Source organism: Henckelia pumila, chromosome 4 (genome assembly GCF_033568475.1).
Source record: "Henckelia pumila isolate YLH828 chromosome 4, ASM3356847v2, whole genome shotgun sequence".
Taxonomy (NCBI): Eukaryota; Viridiplantae; Streptophyta; class Magnoliopsida; order Lamiales; family Gesneriaceae; genus Henckelia; species Henckelia pumila.
This window is the reverse complement of record NC_133123.1, coordinates 143,156,885-143,176,371: the sequence shown is the minus strand read 5'-3', so window position 1 is coordinate 143,176,371 and position 19,487 is coordinate 143,156,885. Positions and strand designations below refer to the sequence as shown.

The window sequence follows — 19,487 nt, the reverse complement described above, 5'->3', positions numbered from 1 at the left end:
TATTTTAATTTGAATCCTGCATGAGTCCAAAAACCGTGTGCTTGATACTCCCGCAAATCTACATCTGCTAGTTGTTATGCAAACAAGTCCACATGATTTATTCGTTTAAAGACGAGTTATTTGCATTCATCTCTTTTATATTTTATGTATTAAAAAAATTATATTACATTATCCGTTTAAAAATTACTACATAACACAAGAAGGTAAAAATAATATCCCATATTCCCATACATAGTAAAGTACAAAAAACGTGAATACAAATTTACTTTTTTAAAAAAGCTCAATCTCCAAATGTCAGCAGGATTAACATGCAAATTAGATGTTTTGCTGCAAGTCTCGGCTGAATTCAGAGAATTGGAGGATGATTAATTTGATATTTTGTATAGATGATATAAAATTGTAATTACAAAATGGAAACTTCCATATAAATCTTTTGACATCTATATATTTAAAAACTATCACGTTCTGTGACTGTGATCCCATCTGGATCGTCGACTCTCGTATAATATATGCATGTCTCATTGTGAATGATTGCATATTTGCATCGAATGGGGAACCAGAATGCATGGCATATTAAAATTAAATTAGCATGAGAGTGTGGTTGGTCAACATTGGAAAGTTGCCAATGCATGCGTTCCCCATACTTTTGGTTTCTTTCTCCATATATATGTTTGGATGTAATAATTGCATTTTGTATAATCATCGATCCATGGGTAGGCATACACATGGCCCAAACTCTTCCATTCAAAATCACCATTCATTCATATATAATTACCCTATCCAATTCAATTTTATCACCATCCGTGGACCGTACCATGCTCATTTGACCATATATTAATAGTTTCATCACATGGAACATATATACATAATTGGTTCACATTTCACGCTAATTAAGTATCTGTGCACTTCTCCATTTTATAACCAAATCTCGCCAATTTGCACACAATTAATGATCGAGTAATTTTATGATGGAAAGCTTTTCGCATTGAATTAGATTAATGAGAAAATTAAATGTTAATATATATTAAGTAGCATATAATTAAAGAGTTGTCATGCACGATCGTAATGAAAAATGTAATCATATATATATAATTCCTATTTCACAACTTGTCCCCCACCCGGCCAGTGGCCACCCCTTTATTACCAGCTTGACCCGCAGCTTTAATGTCTTTTCCCACCATTATTATTTCTGTCTTTTAAGCGGTGAAAACATATATAGCTTAATTAACTCTTTTACTACATGCGTCGTTCGTGTGAGCTAGCTAGTCAAAACCTTGCAGTTCATTTTTATATATGGCCCATAACATAATAAACTAATTATATATATAACAAGTCAAGATGGATATTTATTGGAACTCATTGTTCATAAATAATCTCCCGAATTTTAGTACATATTCGTTCCAAAACTCAAAATATTGAAATGTTTTCTTTTTCTTTTTTTATTTTTAGAAACTCGTAGTTTTTTTTTAATATATATGAACGAATCGACCTACACTCCGGTTAGTTTTTCAATTGGAATAACTCACCTATATCAATTCATTGATATTGTAGGTATTCGTACGTACATACATACAAATGTGTGTGTGATTAAATGATCGAAAAGGGGTTTGATAATTGGAGACAAGCACAGCATGCAAAGCAGTCAAAAAGTGACACCATATATAATTCTGCCCAATAGCTAGCTGTTGTAATTTCACTACGAGTGTGAGTGAGGTTGAGGAGTAGGACCAGCATCATATCATTTGAACTGCTCCTTTCAAGTCCTCGGGAATTTTATTTTATTTTTATCGAGCTATATTTGATTTAAGAATATAAATCTTATATTAATTACCATTATATATTAATGTTTTATTTTTTTTTTATTACTTTTTAAAAAAATAATTGAATCTCAAACTAACCCCACACTCCGACATGAGTTTTGGGAGAAGGACTTGTAAGATGGGGATCGTGCATGCGGGAAGGATTTTTCATTCACTTTTACTATATATATGGAAGGAGCTAGAAATTAATTTGTTTTTTTGTGAATTAATTGGAGCATATATTGTGCATGCATCGGTTCATATATTTGTCTTGCGATATCTGGCATGAGAATTATCCAAGGGGTGAAAACAAAAATGATATTTGCATGTGAGGTTTCACCAGTAAATTTCGTGGTATTCTTTTGTTGTCTTTATAGTACTTTTACATCGATAAGATTACAAAAAAGTTTAGCTTTATGAAACTACAATTGTGTTGTCTGAAAAATGGAAATATTTTATATATATATACAAAAATAATTATGGTAACCATTATTATGCTAAAAGTATGTGAAGTGGCAATCTCCTTTGCTACTTTTACCTCTGCGGGTATAAATTTAATTTTGACTCCGATATCCTTTGAAGGGCTATAATTTCAAATAAAAACTGAAAAATATAAGAACAAAAGTAGAGTAAATTTGTTAGAAGCAACAAATAACAACTCGATCGATTGATTATCTATTGGACCACTAATTGGAGAACCTATACTGAAACTGATATCACGGCCCCTTTTGGTATGGGCTTTTATTTTCAAATTTCTTTTGAGCTTATGTTGAGTGTGGGCCTTGTACATGGATGGACCTGAGTCCAGGATATTTGGTAAACATCGGGCAGACGCTACATGGCCTTCAAATTCGAGCAGCCATGGGTTTAAAAGAATAAAAGAAATGAGATTCCATCATGTTGTGGTTGGATTGATGTATGTGAAATTCATAATAACATATTCATTGTTTTATTTGATTAAATTCATTGGATAGTGGATTAAAATCTCAACTAGTTATTTTTTTTAGTGATCATGGTAGTTTTTAATGCACATTTAAATCCTTTCTCAATTTCAAATCCTCCTATATGAACAATCTGGTGACATTTTGAGGAAAAAAAAAAGTAGAAAAAAAAAAAAAGAAGAACAATCTGGTGACGAGTGTTTTCACTTTTCATGTCAAATGTATGGTCCAATGCTAAACGTGTTGACCAAAATTGACAAATTAATGATCAATGGGAGAAGAAGCTGAAAATATTGAATTTCTATCCAGCTACATATTATAATTATAATAATCTAGCATATATTGCCTTGACAAGTTGCATGCATTATCAGGGCACGGTGAATATGCTTTAGTGACACGAGTTAACTTTATTTATATTTTTAATATGTATTTATTATCATCAATACTCATGTGAGACGGTAACATGATATAGATATGAACATATATAAACGAAAAATACTACTTTTTATTGTGAATATGAAAATGGTTGATCTGTTCGTGAGACCGTTTCACAATAAATCTACTTATTTATTATTAATTCATTATCTTTTTTTCCTCACCATTATTAATTCCTTATCTAGTTACTTACATAAGATTGTCAAATCGATTTACATTTAAGTCGGATATCTTGTCTTTATTATTAATCAAGTGAACTTTAATTTAATTTTATTTTTTTGCCACATTAACAATGCGCTAATTATTAAGGAAATGACATAATTCAAACAAAATTAAATGAAAAGGAGAAATTTAATAAATTATGTTTTATTGCGCGTTCATTACGTATATAATTAGAAAAGTAATGCCATTAATTCAAATGCTGCTCTATCATTTCTTTAGAATCCCATTCACGTTTTCAAAACCTCAATCATCCCAAATTAAAGATGATTATTTTATTCTATGATTAACGTAAAGATAATCCAAAAGCTTGAAAAAACCCAAAGAAGAAAGAAAAAAGAAAAGAAAAGAAAACACCCTTTTTTCACAAATCAAAAGATTAGCTTGCTGTGCATTGGTGAAAAGCTCCCGAGAAGGTGCAATCGAAAGACTACACCTCCGTCGCAGATGGGCCAATCAGGTTCCACCTCCAAGCTCAGATCTCCTAAGCCCGCCGCGGCTATGATCTCCTCCCCGGCGGTGGCGATGGAGGTTGTCGAGGATCCTGATTCTGCCACTACACTCCAAGATGACTTCATCGATGGAAACGACTTCACGTTGGATCTCCCTGACGAGTGCTTGGCGTATGTTTTCCACTCACTTTCTTCAGGTGACCGGAAGCGCTCGTCTCTGGTGTGTCGCCGCTGGCTGAGAATCGAGGGGCAGAGTCGCCACCGTCTGTCTCTCAATGCGCAGTCCGAGCTCACTAATTTTTTCCCTCGATTGTTTCTTCGTTTCGATGCGATCACCAAGCTTGCTCTGAAATGTGATCGCAGATCTGTCAGCATTGGCGACGATGTGTTGATTCAGATCTCCCAAAAGTGCACGAACCTCACAAGATTGAAGCTTCGTGCCTGCCGCGAACTAACTGACGATGGGATGACCAGTTTCGCAGAGAACTGTAAGAATTTGCAGAAATTCTCTTGTGGGTCTTGCAGTTTTGGGGCAAAAGGTATGAATGCTTTGCTTGAAAATTGTGGGCTTCTTGAGGAATTGTCAGTGAAGCGGTTGCGAGGTATTACTGATGGGGCCGCAGCCGAACCCATTCGGCCGGGAAAAGCTTCTGGATCGTTGAGGGTTATTTGTCTGAAGGATCTTTACAACGGGCAGTGTTTCGGGCAGTTGATCGTTGGGGCGAAAAATTTGAGGAGTTTGAAGTTGTTTAGGTGTTCCGGGGATTGGGATAAGGTGCTTGAAATTGTCGCGGATAGGATAATTGGACTTGTAGAGCTTCATCTGGAGAGGCTTCAGGTAAGCGATCGTGGTCTTTCTGCTATATCGAATTGTGTGAATCTCGAAGTATTGCATTTGGTGAAAACCCCCGAGTGTACTAATTTTGGACTTGCATGTATTGCTGTGAAATGTAAGTTGCTTCGGAAGCTTCACATCGATGGATGGAAAACAAATAGAATAGGTGATGATGGGTTAATTGCGGTTGCTGCTCACTGCCCAAATCTGCTGGAGCTGGTTTTGATAGGCGTGAATCCTACACATTTGAGTTTAGCAAAGTTGGCCACAAATTGCCAGAATCTGGAACGATTAGCGCTTTGTGGGAGCGAAACCGTTGGAGATGCTGAGATTTATTGCATTGCTGAAAAATGTACTGCTTTGAAGAAGTTGTGCATCAAGAGCTGTCCTGTCTCAGATCATGGCATGGAAGCACTTGCTGGCGGATGCCCTAACCTTGTTAAGGTGAAGGTTAAGAAGTGCAGAGGGGTGACTTCTGAGGGAGCAGATTGGTTGCGAGCCAGTAGAGGTTCACTTGCAGTGAATTTGGATACCATCATGCCCGAATTGCCTGAAGCCGGTGGCATTGAGCAAGAAATTGGTGGTGCTGATATTCCTCCATCTGATGGAGGAAATAGGGATGTCAACATTGCATCTAACAGTACCGGGAGATCAATGTCCTTTAAGATGAGGTTAGGGGCTTTTTCAGGGAGGAGCTTGGTGGCTTGCACGCTCAGGAGATGGTCAAGCCTTGGTGGCCGTGGCCGGGGCCGGAATAATCTTGGAAGGAACTCGGGTAGAGTAGCTGTGGGGAATTAAAGCTATTGGTCCGGTTAGTTTGCATTCTAGTTCGGTGTATGTACTCAGATGATGTTAAATTCCACCCCATGATCTTCACAATCTAGAGTTAAGCTAATTGAATGTCATTGAATCTTGATATATATGGTAACTACTGATATTGGTTCTTGCTTCTTAGGTAGAATTTGTGGTTCAAAAATGTATGAACTCTTGTTATCACTCCACCTCCCCAAGTATACGAGGCCTTAAAAATTCTCTGGTCTGTGGTTTTATATTGGCTTGCTGAATATGTGCTTGGTTATTCCTTGTTCCTTCCATTTTGAGGTTCTGATTATCAATGTAAACAAGCGATAATACGATATCCGAACATCTTATTTGGTTTAGCTATGATTGTTCATTGGAATTGTAATCACTGTTGAAGTGCAAAGATTATACTGTTAAAAGTTCTGCAGTCCATCATTTCCTAATTTTACCACATAACCTCCCTATTCGAATTTCGGATTATCTGATGATCAATAATAATAACAATGATTCACTCCTATAGATAATTCAAACCAAGCATTTAAAATTCTTATTCAAATATGGATCAAGAACTATAACCTTGATCTTCAATCAACTAGAAGATCACGCCCAATAAAAAAATTACCCAGGAACTCGGAATACAAAAGGTTATCTTTTAGAGAATAAATAACATCCGAAAATTTGAAGTTCTGAACTTGATGATTTCATAGGCACAGAAATATGTGAATCCAGATATTGGCTATCACTTTGTTGGATGGGTGAGAATATTTAAACTGACAAACAACTATGTATACACGGTATGAAGCACTTCATGTTAATGGACGTCCATGTGTTCTCAAACATGACCCCGAAGTAAAACTCAACGCAAATCATAGATGGGGCATCTTCTTCGCACATTTGAAAGCTTATGATAAAAAACCAAAGGAAAAGTTTGCTCGTATTGAAAAACGCTTAAATGTTATACAAGAACTTGCTCAAATAAAAATTCTGGATACAAATCAATATAACACGAATTTTTTGCTGTGGGTTCAAGATTAAAATTCATAATTCATATGATCCTGATTAAAATTGGGGTGGTGGTGGGTAGGCACCTCCAGCGGGTGGAGGAGTTGGGTAACCAGTGTTGGGTGGCGGCATTGGGTTGATACCCATGGAATATGGCGGTTGGCTTGTCAAATTCGCTTGAGGCGGGTACTGACTGGCTGGGTTGGGATATGGTGCTTGGATTGTTTGATTCCCTTGGGGTGGAAACTGACCTGCAGGACATAAGAAGCATAAGATTGTCATCGGCATCCTCAAGTTCAGAGTTTATAGTATTTGTCAAAAAAACAATTTCGAATTTTTCTCACATAAATCCTTGATGAATGCCAACTAATATAGGAAATATAGTTGAGATGTTGCCAATGTACCTGGAGGATAAGCACCTGGGGGCGGCTGAAGGCTACCAGGCTGTGCAGGATATCCTGTCGAAGGATAGACAGGTGGCGGAGTTTGCCCTGGGTTTACCGGGTAAGTAGGAAATGGAGCCGGGGCAGATGAAAAAGGGGAATAAGCAGCTGTTGTATTGGATGGATTGGGAGGGTAAGGTGAAGGGGTTGTTGAAGATGGGTGATAAGGATTGGCCGGCGGAGCGGTGGTGGAGAAAGGAGGAAAGGGTGGCGGTGCAGTGGCTGAGCTGACAGGAGTAAAAGGCTGTGGTGGGGTGGTTGAGTTGACCGGGAAAGGGCTGGATGTTTGTGGATTAGGATTTGGGTATGAGTAGTTAGTGTTCAAAGGCTGTGCAGGGTTTGGATATGGCGCAGGGTAAGGGCCAACAGGGGGCTGCGGCGGCCCTTGTGTTGGATTCACTCCGTTGTACGGCAAGAGAGTCGAAATGGATGCATTTGGTGTCGCGTAGAGCTGAGGTGGTGGCGGAGCATATTTCGATTCCATGCCGTTAGCACCTGTATTCATTTAAATCGCAAAATTTGTTTCTAATGTTGGTTTGAAAACGCAGAAACCTAAATGTAACATAACACAAACAGATCCAACTTGAAATCTCGAACAAATAACATTCATATTTTATATTGATACCTGAGCTTGCAGGGAACTGGGGCTGGGGCTGGGGTTGATTTCCAGAGTAAGAATCGGGTGCTCCAACCATGGCTATCAAATTTGAAGGGCTGACTAATTTATGATTCTTCTGAAATGATGGAACTCTATATAACGAGACAGGGCGGAGACTTTGGCATTGGAGGGTTGACTTTGAAATCTAGTACCCATTTAGATCCACGTTAATGCTAACAATATACTAGTATGTATCATCCAGGCCATAACTCTGCCATAAAGTCAACTATTGGATGCTCCGAATTTCAAAACTAGACTATTTAACACCCAACTTGTTCGTTGGCATGTGCGAACAAGGCTCAAAATCATGTCATTGAATTAATCATATCAAATTTCGAAACCTATCTCATTTTTTAGGGATATGATATCACTAGAACAGAAGATCTTGCCGTTTAGAAAAAAGAGATTTTGGGAAAAAAAAATAGTGAAACTGAATAATCATAATAATAATAATGATAGTATTTCTTGATTTGAACATAATTTACGTGCGACTATAACTTTATAGACCAGTGGTTATTCAACTATTTTATTTTTCATTTTCTAAAAATTTATGTCCACATCTATCGACATAATTATTTCTCTCTTATGGAAACTTTCATCTCTCTCAAACTATCTTATTCATACATTATTATATCACAATACAATATTTTCCAAAATTCTTAAACACACATTTTGTGTTTGTGTGTGTATAATGATTACCAAAAAAAAAAAAATGATTGCAAAAATATATATTTTTTTCTGAAGGCAAAATGAATAAAACATTATTTATATATTTCCGTACATCTAGCAACATACAGGCCCATCCATTTCTCGAAAAAAAAAACATACGGGCCCGTAAACAGTTTGCTCTTTGGCCCATTAAGGAGTTTATCTCTCGCAAACCCGGCCCAAATAAAAGCCAAGCAACCATAAGCCACTGCCACTCAATCAAATCTAGACCGTCGGTTGTACCATTTCGAAAACCGGAAGAATCGGCGTTTACAGTTTTCCTCAGTAATCTCTCTTTTCAATACCGAAATACAATGAATATGGGTGGCGGAGCAGGCGTTGCCGGCGACAATCCCGCCTCCGTCGTGACGCAATTCAGCCACACTGTGTGGCAGCGGTACCAGCATTTGTTGGACAAATCGACTCCGTTCGTGCTGTACCGGTGGATCTTCCTCTCGGCGATTGCTTTCCTGTACGCGCTGCGCATCTACATAGTGCAGGGTTTCTACATCACCACGTACGGGCTGGGAATTTACATCCTGCAGCTGCTGATTGCGTTTTTGTCGCCGCAGGTGGACCCTGAGATCCACCAGCTGGCTGATGGACCCACCCTCCCCACGCGCGGCTCCGACGAGTTCCGCCCCTTCGTACGCCGTCTTCCCGAGTTCAAGTTCTGGTTAGATGGAATCTTTTTTAAGAATCTGATAAAATTTTATGATCCAGATATGTGTGGGTAAAAGTGATTGTTGTAACTTGTAAGATATTATTTCCATGAATTCTGTCCTGTCTTTGTGCAAGTTTAGTTATGCCAACAGATCATGGATCTTGATACCTTCTTAAATGAATATATTACTCATGTAATGTTCAACAGCTGCACTAATAATGTTTCGTTTAATTTGGTTTGGGCTTCTGGGATTCTTTAGAATAAGATTGAATTTCGGCCTTTCTTGGTCTTCTTTCTTAATTCTTATGCGCTTGCTTCGCATAAGCTGGGTGCCGAGGTCACAGGCAGTAGCTCTCCCTTATTCGAGTTTCTCTATACTTACTGCTTCGAAGTGTTTTGGCCTCTAAATTTTCGATCTTTCAAGATTTATTTTTACCTGCGAAGATCTTGATGGAGTTGTTGCATCGCATATATGTGAAACTCAATTTGTGTAGAGCTAGAATGTAGCTGAAGTTTTAGGCAAAAAGTTTGAGAATTGTGCTAAAACTGGAGATTCTTTCTCATGATCCATCTTCTCATCTGCTTATCTATATGCCTGCCTTAATGCCCTAAATATAGTCTTTACGTTCGGTACTCTGAATTGCAGGCATTCACTCACAAAGGCCATCTGCTTTGTTTTTGTGCTGACGTTCTTTAGTGCCTTTGATGTGCCCGTATTTTGGCCAATTCTGCTTTTCTACTGGCTGATTCTATTCATTTCAACGATGAAGAGGCAAATAATGCATATGATCAAATATAAATACGTCCCTTTCACATTTGGGAAGCAGCGTTACCGTGGGAAGAAAGCAGCTTCCGCCGAAGAGGCGATAACTTCTAGGCCTTAATATTCCAGGTAAATAAATCAAGGCCTTGATTTTCTATACAGGTTCTTCTTTAGGTTTACTTGTCTATTCAGAGTATTGTATCGTCAACTATTTCTCAATTCTCAGGCAGTCACAACAGACAGAATTTGTAGTTTTCCCTCTTCTTAAGAATCCCACTTTCTAATCTGCTCGTGAAAGATTTCATGTTGTTCGCTAGGAACACAATTTTGTCATTGGTGTGGCCACCTATGCCTATTGCCTAATAGAAAATAAATCTTGTGTAATGTATTTTTTAATTTTATTACAATGAGAGTGGGGATTGTTCCTTTAATTCTTGTGTGATGTACCGCATAATGAAGTCTTGTAATTTAATGATAAGATCCGGTTCTCAAACCCAATCGTGAACCCAATCAGACACCATTTTGAGAAAACATCGAACTCCAAAAATTAAAGAATCCCTAATTTTATACTGTGACACGGTAATTATCATTCTGAATGAACTCCACTGGTTAAAGCCCACTGAAATCTCGTGTCATTTATCGGAAATCAAAGAAGACATTTTGGTATTTTCGCTTTCCTTTCGATAATACATAGCTGTTGGGTGGAACTTGTGGAGGATAAGTTGGCAGTCATCTATCACAAATGAATGATCTTATAAAGTTTTATGTATAATGTATTTATTCTAAGTATTAAAGTCTCAGCCGTCTTATTCCAATGTAACATAAACTAATTAGTACAAGTAGAAGGATTCAAGCTGATCCATTATTGAATCAATAAAATGAAAAACAGAAGCAACAATGCATGGTAGACTGTGATCCTTTGACTTCATATCCGTCCGATGAGCGAGCCGCATTTTCCATTGGGAGATGAGGTCTTTCCCCTGCCATATCCTCAGCTTCTGTTCAAGGTTCTTATCTCTCAAGTACCACTCGTTTTCGCCTTGATTCCATCCCCTATTGGTTTTGCAAGAATATGCTTCATCGCCTTCTCCCCAAGTGGGTTGTTCTTGCTCTGTCCCTATTAAGAACTCTCAATATCCAGAACTATACACATTTTCGAGATTTGTTGATTTTTATTTTCTGTTATACACATCATCTGAATTCAGAATTTTATGACATTTGTTCTCTTATGGTGTAGAATGATTTTAAAGCTGAAAACATAAAGAACTTTACTTTTATTCGACATACCTTTGAGAAAGTTCCGGCTCGAACATTGCACACTGGATAGTCGTGCGGGCAGCAACTGTAATGGCCTTCACAGTACATAGCTCATTGCAAAGGGCAGCAGCCCCATGCAAAGCAGTAGCCGGTGCCTTTAGTTGATGGGGGAGATGGGCCCTGGAGAGGAGGATTCGAGCCAGTCTCAATACTCGACGCCATTTTCGGTGCCATAACCTACAAACCACACCATGGTCCAGCCCGTCGCCGCACTTACCTTTGAATATACCCTGGAGAAATTTACGAATTAAACTGATGGCATGAATAGAGATGCAGTGGCTGATTTAAAAGACGTGAAAAGGGCAAAGTGTGATTTTTGTGGTGTAAGTTGACATGTGATGATCAATTTTTTTTATTTTTGTCATTTGTTCGCTCGAAATCACGATATCCAAAGAATATTGCTTATTTTGCACTGATGATATGTTATATGGCTCATGTAATAAGAATCAAACCTATATTACACATTTAATTGTACTGACAAACCATTAAAATTGATTTTTATGAATTTTATACTTAATTTCAAATATATTTATTTTTTTAAAACAATTATTAAATACAAATACGAATTATCATCTTTTATTATATATAATACAAGGTATAATTTTTTTGGATAGACTTAAAACATCATACATCTTATCAAACTAACTTATTATAAAAATATTTTCCTTTATATATTTTTTTTCTCTTTTACCAATTCAATTTCAAAATTAAAACTATTATTTTAACTTTTTTATATAAAAAAAAATTTCATTCTTAATTTTGTTTTACGAAAAACTCACTTTGGTTTTAATTATTTAAGAGCTGTAGACCGATAATGTTTTTAAGCTGGACATATGGGCCATGAGAAGTATTGAGATGTGAGAGAGAGGTTGAGGGGACCGAAGTACAAGGAAGCGAAATTTTGATTTGGAGCTGTAAGAAAAGACTTGTTATGTGAATAAGTTACTGTGGGAACACATCCATCCCATATTTTGATTGATACTTGTCTTGTTCTTTATTTGTATTTTTTAGCCAAATAAAATGTGTATATTGCATCTGATATTGTTCTTTATTGTATTTCATAACATATTTGTAATATGTTGAGTTACAAAAAGTAAAAATAATATAAAAAGGAAGTCGGGTATTCGGAATAGAAAAAGTATTTCCAACGTAGGGTAAATCAACGATTACAAGTTGAATTGGTCCATTCAAGCTGCTGATAGAAGCAGCTTCATTCTTGAATCATGAACGAAATACAGAAGCAACCTGTACATAATTAATATAGTAATACAACAATCTGTTCTTGTTTGCAATTCAGTCCTTCTACATGTATGATTCTTGATTTTCGTTCCCTTCCGACGAGGTCTTGCATAATCAAACAAACCAAAGAGATCATCAAGAAATAACACCTTGTTCTCCCATTCAGAATCTCCCTTCTGCTCGACTGTCGCCGACCTGTCGAGGCCTCAAAGAATCCGTCAAGAGCTACTCTTCTTCCCCTCCTTTCTGAATGCCCCGATCGGTTTAGCAAGAATGTGCTTCATCGCCTCCACTCCAAGAGGGTTGTTCTTGCTCTGCACCACGCACATATATATAAAAACTCACTCAATAACCAAGAAACTGTGTCATTGAACGAAATAGAAATCGTTTACTTCAACATACCTTTGAGCAGGTTCCAGCTCGAACGTTGCACACGGGGTACTCTTGTGGACAGCAACTGTTATGGTCTTCACAACAAGTAGCACCTTCCAGAGGGCAGCAACCCCATGCAAAGCAGTAGTTGTAGTACTCATACACACAGCAGCAAGTGGTGCTTTCAGGGCATTCATAGTAATCGTCACAAACCGATGGTGATGGGGTAGGTGATGGGGGTGTTGGAGGAGATGGGCCGGGGTTGGGAGGATTTGAGCCGGTCTTGGTTGGGTACGAGGGCTCCACAGCAATACCACAGAGACCGGATTTTGATGCAACATTACGTTCCATCCTTATGTAGCCCTTTTCTCCCCAACTCGCCCCCCACGAGTTTCTGACTATCCAATAATCAACACCACTTTCAGTTCCGTAACCAACAGCTCCCACACCATGGTCTAGTGAGACTCCACACTTCCCTTTGAATATACCCTGCAGAAATTTGCGGAACCATGCTGAGAGAGGCAACAGGAGGCGATGCGACAGATGACTCATTAAACTATCAAGGGTGAAGATCTAGTGTTTCAGTGTTGGAGTGCGACGAAACTTACTGATTCATACAATTGGAAGTCCCTCCCACCAGCCTCAATAGCAACGCTAATTGGTTGATTTGCAACAGCCTTCTGTAGAGCCTTCTCATTGTAAGTAGGCACGTCCTCATAGCCGTCAATCGACACAACTTTGGCATTTTTCTGCACATCAAATGTTCCAAGGAAATAGTCAAGTCCATGTTAATGAAATTAGTATATAATTCCATACAAGTCGTAAGCTAAGCATGATATGTATACACAATCTGGATCAGGTCATGTCAGATGAATTAAATTCCTTTGCATAAAGATATAAAAACTGACCCTGTACTGATCACATCTATCATCCCTTCCTGTGTAGGGATAATCCTCCTCAGAATCAATTCCACCATTCTTGATAATGAATTGATACGCGTAGTCCATGAGACCTCCATCGCACCCTTGATCATAACTCGTATCACAATCGACCAACTCTTGCTCCGAAAGTGAGATCAACTGTCCAGACACTATCTGGTTAATACCTTCCACACCGACAATGGTGGAGAACGCCCAGCAACTCCCTTCAAAATTCGAAAAAACTCAATCAGCCACGCATCATTTTCGGCACATTAAGTATTGACACAATAAAAGTAAAATAGCAAATTAAATTTCCAAGTTGGGCCATATGTGATTATGTTCAAACAGAGTTTGTAGCACACGATATTTTTCTATAAGATTACAACTTTTTAAGGCATGGAGCCAAAAGTTTCCCGGCTATGGGACACAGCAAAAAGGAAAGATAAAGGCCAGGAAAAATTATAACTTCATGCATGACTCTTGAACAGCATGGATGAATGATTCACGTTAATATCTTTTCTGAAAATGAGAGGCCAAAAAGGCTGCCATCCATACAAAGAACGAACTTTTGGCAAATAATCACATAAATTTTTTTTATTATTTGGTCAAGGGAGGTAGAAGTAGAATAGAGTGTTGTCCCCATATATCTGATTGACATAAAGATTTTATTATATGAGTAAGAAATGATCAACTTGAAATTCTTGAAATTGCACACTTTAATTTGTTTCTCATTTGTCAGCTTGCAATTAGTCACTGTGTAACAAAATTAAATCAATAGCTGGCGGCTCAATCACGTTAATGAATATATCATTAGTTATTGAACAAGTGCTGAAAGCTACAGAGCTTCACTGATTAATTTAACACCAAGGCCAATAATTTCCAACAAAACCCCGCTGATGGAGGCAAACCACCAAATATTTAATTAATTTAATCTTACTAATATATATCAATGACCCTTCGTGATTTCCGTGTCTATGTCTAAGTCTAACAAGTTATCCCCTCCATCAAAGTCTGAATTACATTCAAGAACTACAAATTTTGTATACTTTCAATCTATTCTAAGAGTTAAGGATAATGTTGGAGTTAATCAAGTACTCTAAAAAGATTTTTAAAAAAAAAAATAGCTCAAAAGATTACAAGAGGTCAAACTAGCTATATAGTTTTTTTCTTTTTTTACTTGGCAGGATCTAGATTTAAGAAAAATAATCAAAACTACAAACTACTGGTCTAGATCGTACAAACGATGAAAAGAGACCAGTCACAAACTTTATGCTGTGGGATTAAATTTGGTATATATTTAAAAGATATTTTGTATAAAGAGATTAAATTTTTTTCAAAAGCTGGACTAATCATAAACCAGAGATGCATAAAGAAGATGGAAAAAAAATATTGACCAATGGAAAAATAGTTAGGGAGTAAACTAGTTAGCTACCGCAGCTGCCTTGATCTTTGATCGGAGCCACAGCGCCTTTCTCCCTCCAGTCAACGGAATCCGGCAATTCGTCGCCGACTTTCGGTTCGTACCGGGAACTCACAGCCGACAACCGGCGCTCGGGTCTGGATCGCGTGCCGAGATACGTGCTACGGTACTCATCGTTGGAGACATCGGCGAACCGGTTCAGACCAAGCTTGTATGTCCGGTTCGCCACCGCGTTTTGCTCGTCTATGTACCTCAGATTATCCTTAAAAATCTCGAGCTTCTTCTCCTTTTCGCCCAGAGCATTATAAGCTCTCCCGTGTTTGACCATCCAGGATTCGAACATGGACATGACCTCATCATCGGAGCGCAGACCCGGTCCGGCTTCGACTCCGGTTTTCTCGTCGTAGGAGATGATTGACATGTCGGAAGCCCATGTTCCGGCGAGAAACAAGGACAAGAACAGTGCAAGAAGAAGGAACGAAATGGTTGAAGCCATGTCTAGAGTTTCTTGGAACTATGGAAGATAAAATGGAAGTGGTAGTGGTGCTAGCTAGTACAATTATAAAGGCAAAATACTTACTGCTAATATATTATTATTTTTATTATTGTATTGGTAAATTTTTATTTTATTTTATTTTTGGCCCTGATTGAATTTAAAAAAAAAAAAAAAAAAGCATCATTGACCCATTAGTCGGTTGCTTTTATTCTGTATTTTATTTGTAATTAGTATGCTAAGGTTAAGATATTTTATAAAACTATGGATTCCAAAAAATAATTAAATGGGTTAAATTAAAATTGAAATATTTGACAGTGGAAAAGAAAAAAGGGGCCTCAAAGACTAAGGAGAAGGGAAGGTAACAGCTGGTGATTGTGAGAGGCATGTGGATGTGAAAGCAGAAGAGAAGACCCAATAGTAATTGCAATGGTAATAATAATAATAATAATAATATTATTGTTATTATTAATATTATTATAATATTTTCTTTTAATATACTGAACAAATGGCCGAATGGGGAAGTCACCAACTAACATGAGATGCACACTCAATTCCAAATCATTTGGCTTTTTATTCGGAGCTGTAACAAAAACCCAAGACTCCTTTTTTATTGGAAGATAATGTTCGGATAAATATGTTCTCATATTTTCAATTCCCAAACTTTTGAAGATAAATGAATCCACGTGGGGAGAACGTGGACTATAATTCTACACTAATTCATATCTAACAAATTATCTTCTCAATCAATTAAAGCATTATCTCGCACGTCGAATTATTGCTTTTAACCAAAAATGTATTATAAATTAAATTTAATTAAATAGATTATTTGTTAATTAACCTATTGAACCGGTCGATCAAGGGATTTATTTATTATCTATACTATTTTTTAGAAAAATAGTATATTATATTTTTTAAAAACGGTGTACGATATCCTAAATATTTTATTAAAAGTTATTAGGGAGGTAGCAAGGTATTTAAGATATTATTATTATTTCTAATGTGCGGTGAACACAGGATTCTCTTGTATCATTCTGCTCCACATACGCCACCAGAACAAGAGATTGACCAACATTTAAGACCCAACACCTCCAATTTTACCTAACAAATTTCTTGAATTAGTTTTATTTATTTGAACAATTGCTGTGAATTAGGTCTTTCTTAATTATTTTTTATTTTGAGTTGAATTTTTATCATTATATATATTTCTAATAAGTTGTTTCTTTATTTACCGTGTTTCCCCCCAAGTTTATAGCATTTTTATTCTTTAGGTATTTGGTCTGTATGATTTTTAGATGTTAGATAGATATCCATGCCAATCTATTTGACCTGTAGTTTTATTAAAGAAATAAATCACTTCTAATGTATAACACCAGTTGTCCATTATTCGATTTCATAATTTTTCGTAAGTATTTGGGGTTACTTACCATTTCAGTTGTGATATGAGATTGGGACATTTTAAATTTTTTTTAAAAATAATTTTAAAAGGTTATAAGTCCAACTTTTGGTAGGCCTTATGAGAAAAAGGAGTAGGATATTTGTGCAATTATAATCATATATTCGTATTATTATTATTATTATTATTATTATTATTATTATTATTATTATTATTATTATTATTATTATTATTATTATTATTATATCTATCGTGACAAACGATAAATACGTGTTAGTTTTCTATAGTGGATGAAATTAGATGGATATAAAACAGATGTAGCCAAAAATATCCACAAATTTATTTAAAGCTTAGTAATAAATGCTAATTCTACATCTTTATATTATATATTTATTTATTTTTTTCAAATCAATTTTGTTGAATTAGGAACTTATTTTTTTTTTTAAAAGGATATATGCAAAGGCGTTACATCTCTTCAAGAGTATTTTCAATCATTAAACATTTTTTTATTTCTTCTTAATGGTATTACTAATATAATAATAATCATAGTATTAACTAAACCAAATAAAAGTCTTGAGATAATCGTCCAATATTAATATATATTAAAAACTGATAAGATATTATTATAGTCGTTGGCATACGAACCTTTTGCTTGTGCATCTAAACTTCCCATTTTAAGGTCAATTTTTCGCCTAACGAGGCCAATTTCATGGATCTACGCAATAAGTTATTATAAAGCACAATTTCTCATTTTATCCCTTCAACTATACACATACACATTATTAATTGAATCGCTATATGTGCTTCTCGAGTTATTAATAATATCATTGTATATATGTTTTTTTTTAAAATAAAGTATTAAGTAAATAATTTTGATTATGTAAACGTATCTTCATACATTTCAATATTTGTTAAGACTGTGTCTTGCAAAACGACCCATCGAGTTGAATAGATTAAACTAATAAATTTTTTAATCTACTCATATTACTGCTTTTTAGTAAGATTTTTTAAAAAAAAAAATAATTGATTTTAGGAATAGAAAAAGAATCTGAAGACTGAATACGCGGCCAACTAGTTTTTTTAAAATAAATAAAAAGAATCAATAAAGGTGTTAGTTTTGGCTTTCATGTTATCATCCAAACAGACGCATATTTTATATAAATAGACAATATATATCTCTCGTATATATAAAAAAATTTTCTCTTAAACATCATCTTTTAAATTGTCGAAATTGCCCTTATGTAATATAAATATTATAATTTTATTTTTATTTGTTTTTTTTTATATTTCAAATTTCCATATTTTTCTCAACTAAACATTGTAGATAAGATAAATTGATAAAAAAAATTTAAATTTATTTTTATATTATTTTATAAATGTTAAAAAATAAATTTAAATATTATTTATATATAACATACAATATTAAATATATTGTATGATTTTATACACACGCAACGCGTGTGCGATTATGCTAGTATATATAGTGAGTCTAAATAATATAACGGATAGACGCTCTCTTGTGAAATGGATTAAGGAGATAAATTTCATAAAATTGACCTGTCAAATAATTTTTATAAACTTTTTGTGTATTATACCTCTCTATTTAATTAACATCAAATATAATATTATATCGCTATGATTACTTTATCAAGTCGATTTACTTGTGATATATGCACACACGACCAAATGAGTTGAAATATTTTTTTAACAACTATACACGATTTAAAACTGCAATTACATGGTGTGACAAATTGGACATTAAAAAGGGTACAAAAAGTTTGATTTTGAAAAAGAAAAGAAAAGAAATGGAATCATTTTTTTTTATTAAAAAACGAAAAGAAAAGAAAAGAAAACCTAGGGGTATGGGGCAAAACAATTGTATTATTTTATAGATTCTAATAGCCAAGCTTAACAAGTACTGGACCTACGGGTGAAAAAGAAAAATAAAAGGAAAGATTCCATGGAAAATATGCGTTCATACTATATGAATTTAATAATACACGTACATTTAATTTATCTTCATATGTATGGTCATTATTTTCATATGTCGCATTATTAGTAATACAATGGTCCACAATAGGGGGCATTGTATATGTACATGTAATATTTATATGAACAACCACACGACTCTCTCACCCCATCTCCTGTTCTGACCTAAAACATGTGCAACTATATATCCACTTCGAATTCCTTACTCTTCAATAAAAGCACACTCTTTCAAAATTTTTATATATTTCATGTGTGTGTTGTGTGTGTTTGTTAGAAAGGGAAAGGATAAGATATCAATAGATGGTGGCGGAGGTAAGCTTCCATATAATTTAGAAAGTTGGTATCGTTCAACGCATCTATGTTATGTAAAACTATATTAGATTATAATTTTTTTATCTATATAAGTTCAAAAATATTATGTTTTACCATATTGAAATGTTTTTTTTTTTTTTTTTGGAAAATTTAATAACATTGCTCACTAAGAAATCAAGAGATACAATGTGAAAGCCATCTCCATTAAGATAATATTAGTGGTGATCACGGTGCGATTTTGTGGTTTTTTTAAAAAAATTTAAACCGAATTGTCCTTTGTAGTTCGGTTATATTATATTTTTTTAATTG

At 35.5% G+C, this 19,487-nt stretch overlaps 4 protein-coding genes across 7 annotated transcripts; 2 read left to right on the top strand and 2 right to left on the bottom strand.

The window, feature by feature from the left end:
• Nucleotides 1–3,618: 3,618 nt before the first annotated feature.
• On the top strand, nt 3,619–5,841 carry LOC140863523 (F-box protein At1g47056-like). Of its 2 annotated transcripts, XM_073267005.1 has the most exons (2): nt 3,619–4,684; nt 4,802–5,841. In XM_073267005.1, exons 1-2 carry the CDS (start codon nt 3,677–3,679, stop codon nt 5,477–5,479), a joined length of 1,686 nt encoding a protein of 561 aa, XP_073123106.1. In that variant the 5' UTR covers nt 3,619–3,676; the 3' UTR covers nt 5,480–5,841. The 2 variants fall into 2 exon arrangements, with proteins under 2 accessions (XP_073123106.1, XP_073123105.1); XM_073267004.1 differs by having other exon boundaries at nt 3,619–5,841.
• Nucleotides 5,842–6,390: 549 nt separating this feature from the next.
• Nucleotides 6,391–7,759, bottom strand: LOC140866167 (uncharacterized). Its single transcript, XM_073271075.1, has 3 exons — nt 7,553–7,759; nt 6,889–7,422; nt 6,391–6,735 (listed from the first exon to the last, which is right to left on the bottom strand). Exons 1-3 carry the CDS (start codon nt 7,620–7,622, stop codon nt 6,542–6,544), a joined length of 798 nt encoding a protein of 265 aa, XP_073127176.1. The 5' UTR covers nt 7,623–7,759; the 3' UTR covers nt 6,391–6,541.
• A 772-nt stretch (nt 7,760–8,531) lies between these two features.
• LOC140864528 (protein RER1A-like) lies at nt 8,532–11,081 on the top strand. Of its 3 annotated transcripts, none has more exons than XM_073268769.1 (3): nt 8,532–8,969; nt 9,604–9,849; nt 10,958–11,081. In XM_073268769.1, the coding sequence occupies exons 1-2, from the start codon at nt 8,608–8,610 to the stop codon at nt 9,839–9,841; spliced, it is 600 nt and encodes a 199-aa protein (XP_073124870.1). In that variant the 5' UTR covers nt 8,532–8,607; the 3' UTR covers nt 9,842–9,849; nt 10,958–11,081. The 3 variants fall into 3 exon arrangements, with proteins under 3 accessions (XP_073124870.1, XP_073124869.1, XP_073124868.1); XM_073268768.1 differs by lacking the exon at nt 10,958–11,081 and adding an exon at nt 9,947–10,151; XM_073268767.1 differs by lacking the exon at nt 10,958–11,081 and having other exon boundaries at nt 9,604–10,151.
• Nucleotides 11,082–12,158: 1,077 nt separating this feature from the next.
• On the bottom strand, nt 12,159–15,535 carry LOC140894665 (low-temperature-induced cysteine proteinase-like). Its single transcript, XM_073303232.1, has 5 exons — nt 15,001–15,535; nt 13,557–13,792; nt 13,257–13,397; nt 12,679–13,137; nt 12,159–12,590 (listed from the first exon to the last, which is right to left on the bottom strand). Exons 1-5 carry the CDS (start codon nt 15,482–15,484, stop codon nt 12,495–12,497), a joined length of 1,416 nt encoding a protein of 471 aa, XP_073159333.1. The 5' UTR covers nt 15,485–15,535; the 3' UTR covers nt 12,159–12,494.
• Between the last annotated feature and the right edge of the window lie 3,952 nt (nt 15,536–19,487).

What these genes read in the sequence shown, in the direction of transcription:
- LOC140864528 (XM_073268769.1), top strand. Translation starts at nt 8,608, where the DNA reads ATGAATATGGGTGGCGGAGCAGGCGTTGCCGGCGACAATCCCGCCTCC. An exon ending in CTTCCCGAGTTCAAGTTCTG is followed by an intron (nt 8,970 to 9,603) that starts GTTAGATGGAAT and finishes TCTGAATTGCAG; the next exon opens with GCATTCACTCACAAAGGCCA.
- LOC140866167 (XM_073271075.1), bottom strand. Translation starts at nt 7,622, where the DNA reads ATGGTTGGAGCACCCGATTCTTACTCTGGAAATCAACCCCAGCCCCAG. An exon ending in CCAGTTCCCTGCAAGCTCAG is followed by an intron (nt 7,423 to 7,552) that starts GTATCAATATAA and finishes AAATGAATACAG; the next exon opens with GTGCTAACGGCATGGAATCG. An exon ending in CCCAGGTGCTTATCCTCCAG is followed by an intron (nt 6,736 to 6,888) that starts GTACATTGGCAA and finishes TATGTCCTGCAG; the next exon opens with GTCAGTTTCCACCCCAAGGG.
- LOC140894665 (XM_073303232.1), bottom strand. Translation starts at nt 15,484, where the DNA reads ATGGCTTCAACCATTTCGTTCCTTCTTCTTGCACTGTTCTTGTCCTTG. An exon ending in ATAGATGTGATCAGTACAGG is followed by an intron (nt 13,398 to 13,556) that starts GTCAGTTTTTAT and finishes TTTGATGTGCAG; the next exon opens with AAAAATGCCAAAGTTGTGTC. An exon ending in ACTTCCAATTGTATGAATCA is followed by an intron (nt 13,138 to 13,256) that starts GTAAGTTTCGTC and finishes AAATTTCTGCAG; the next exon opens with GGTATATTCAAAGGGAAGTG.
- LOC140863523 (XM_073267004.1), top strand. Translation starts at nt 3,677, where the DNA reads ATGATTAACGTAAAGATAATCCAAAAGCTTGAAAAAACCCAAAGAAGA.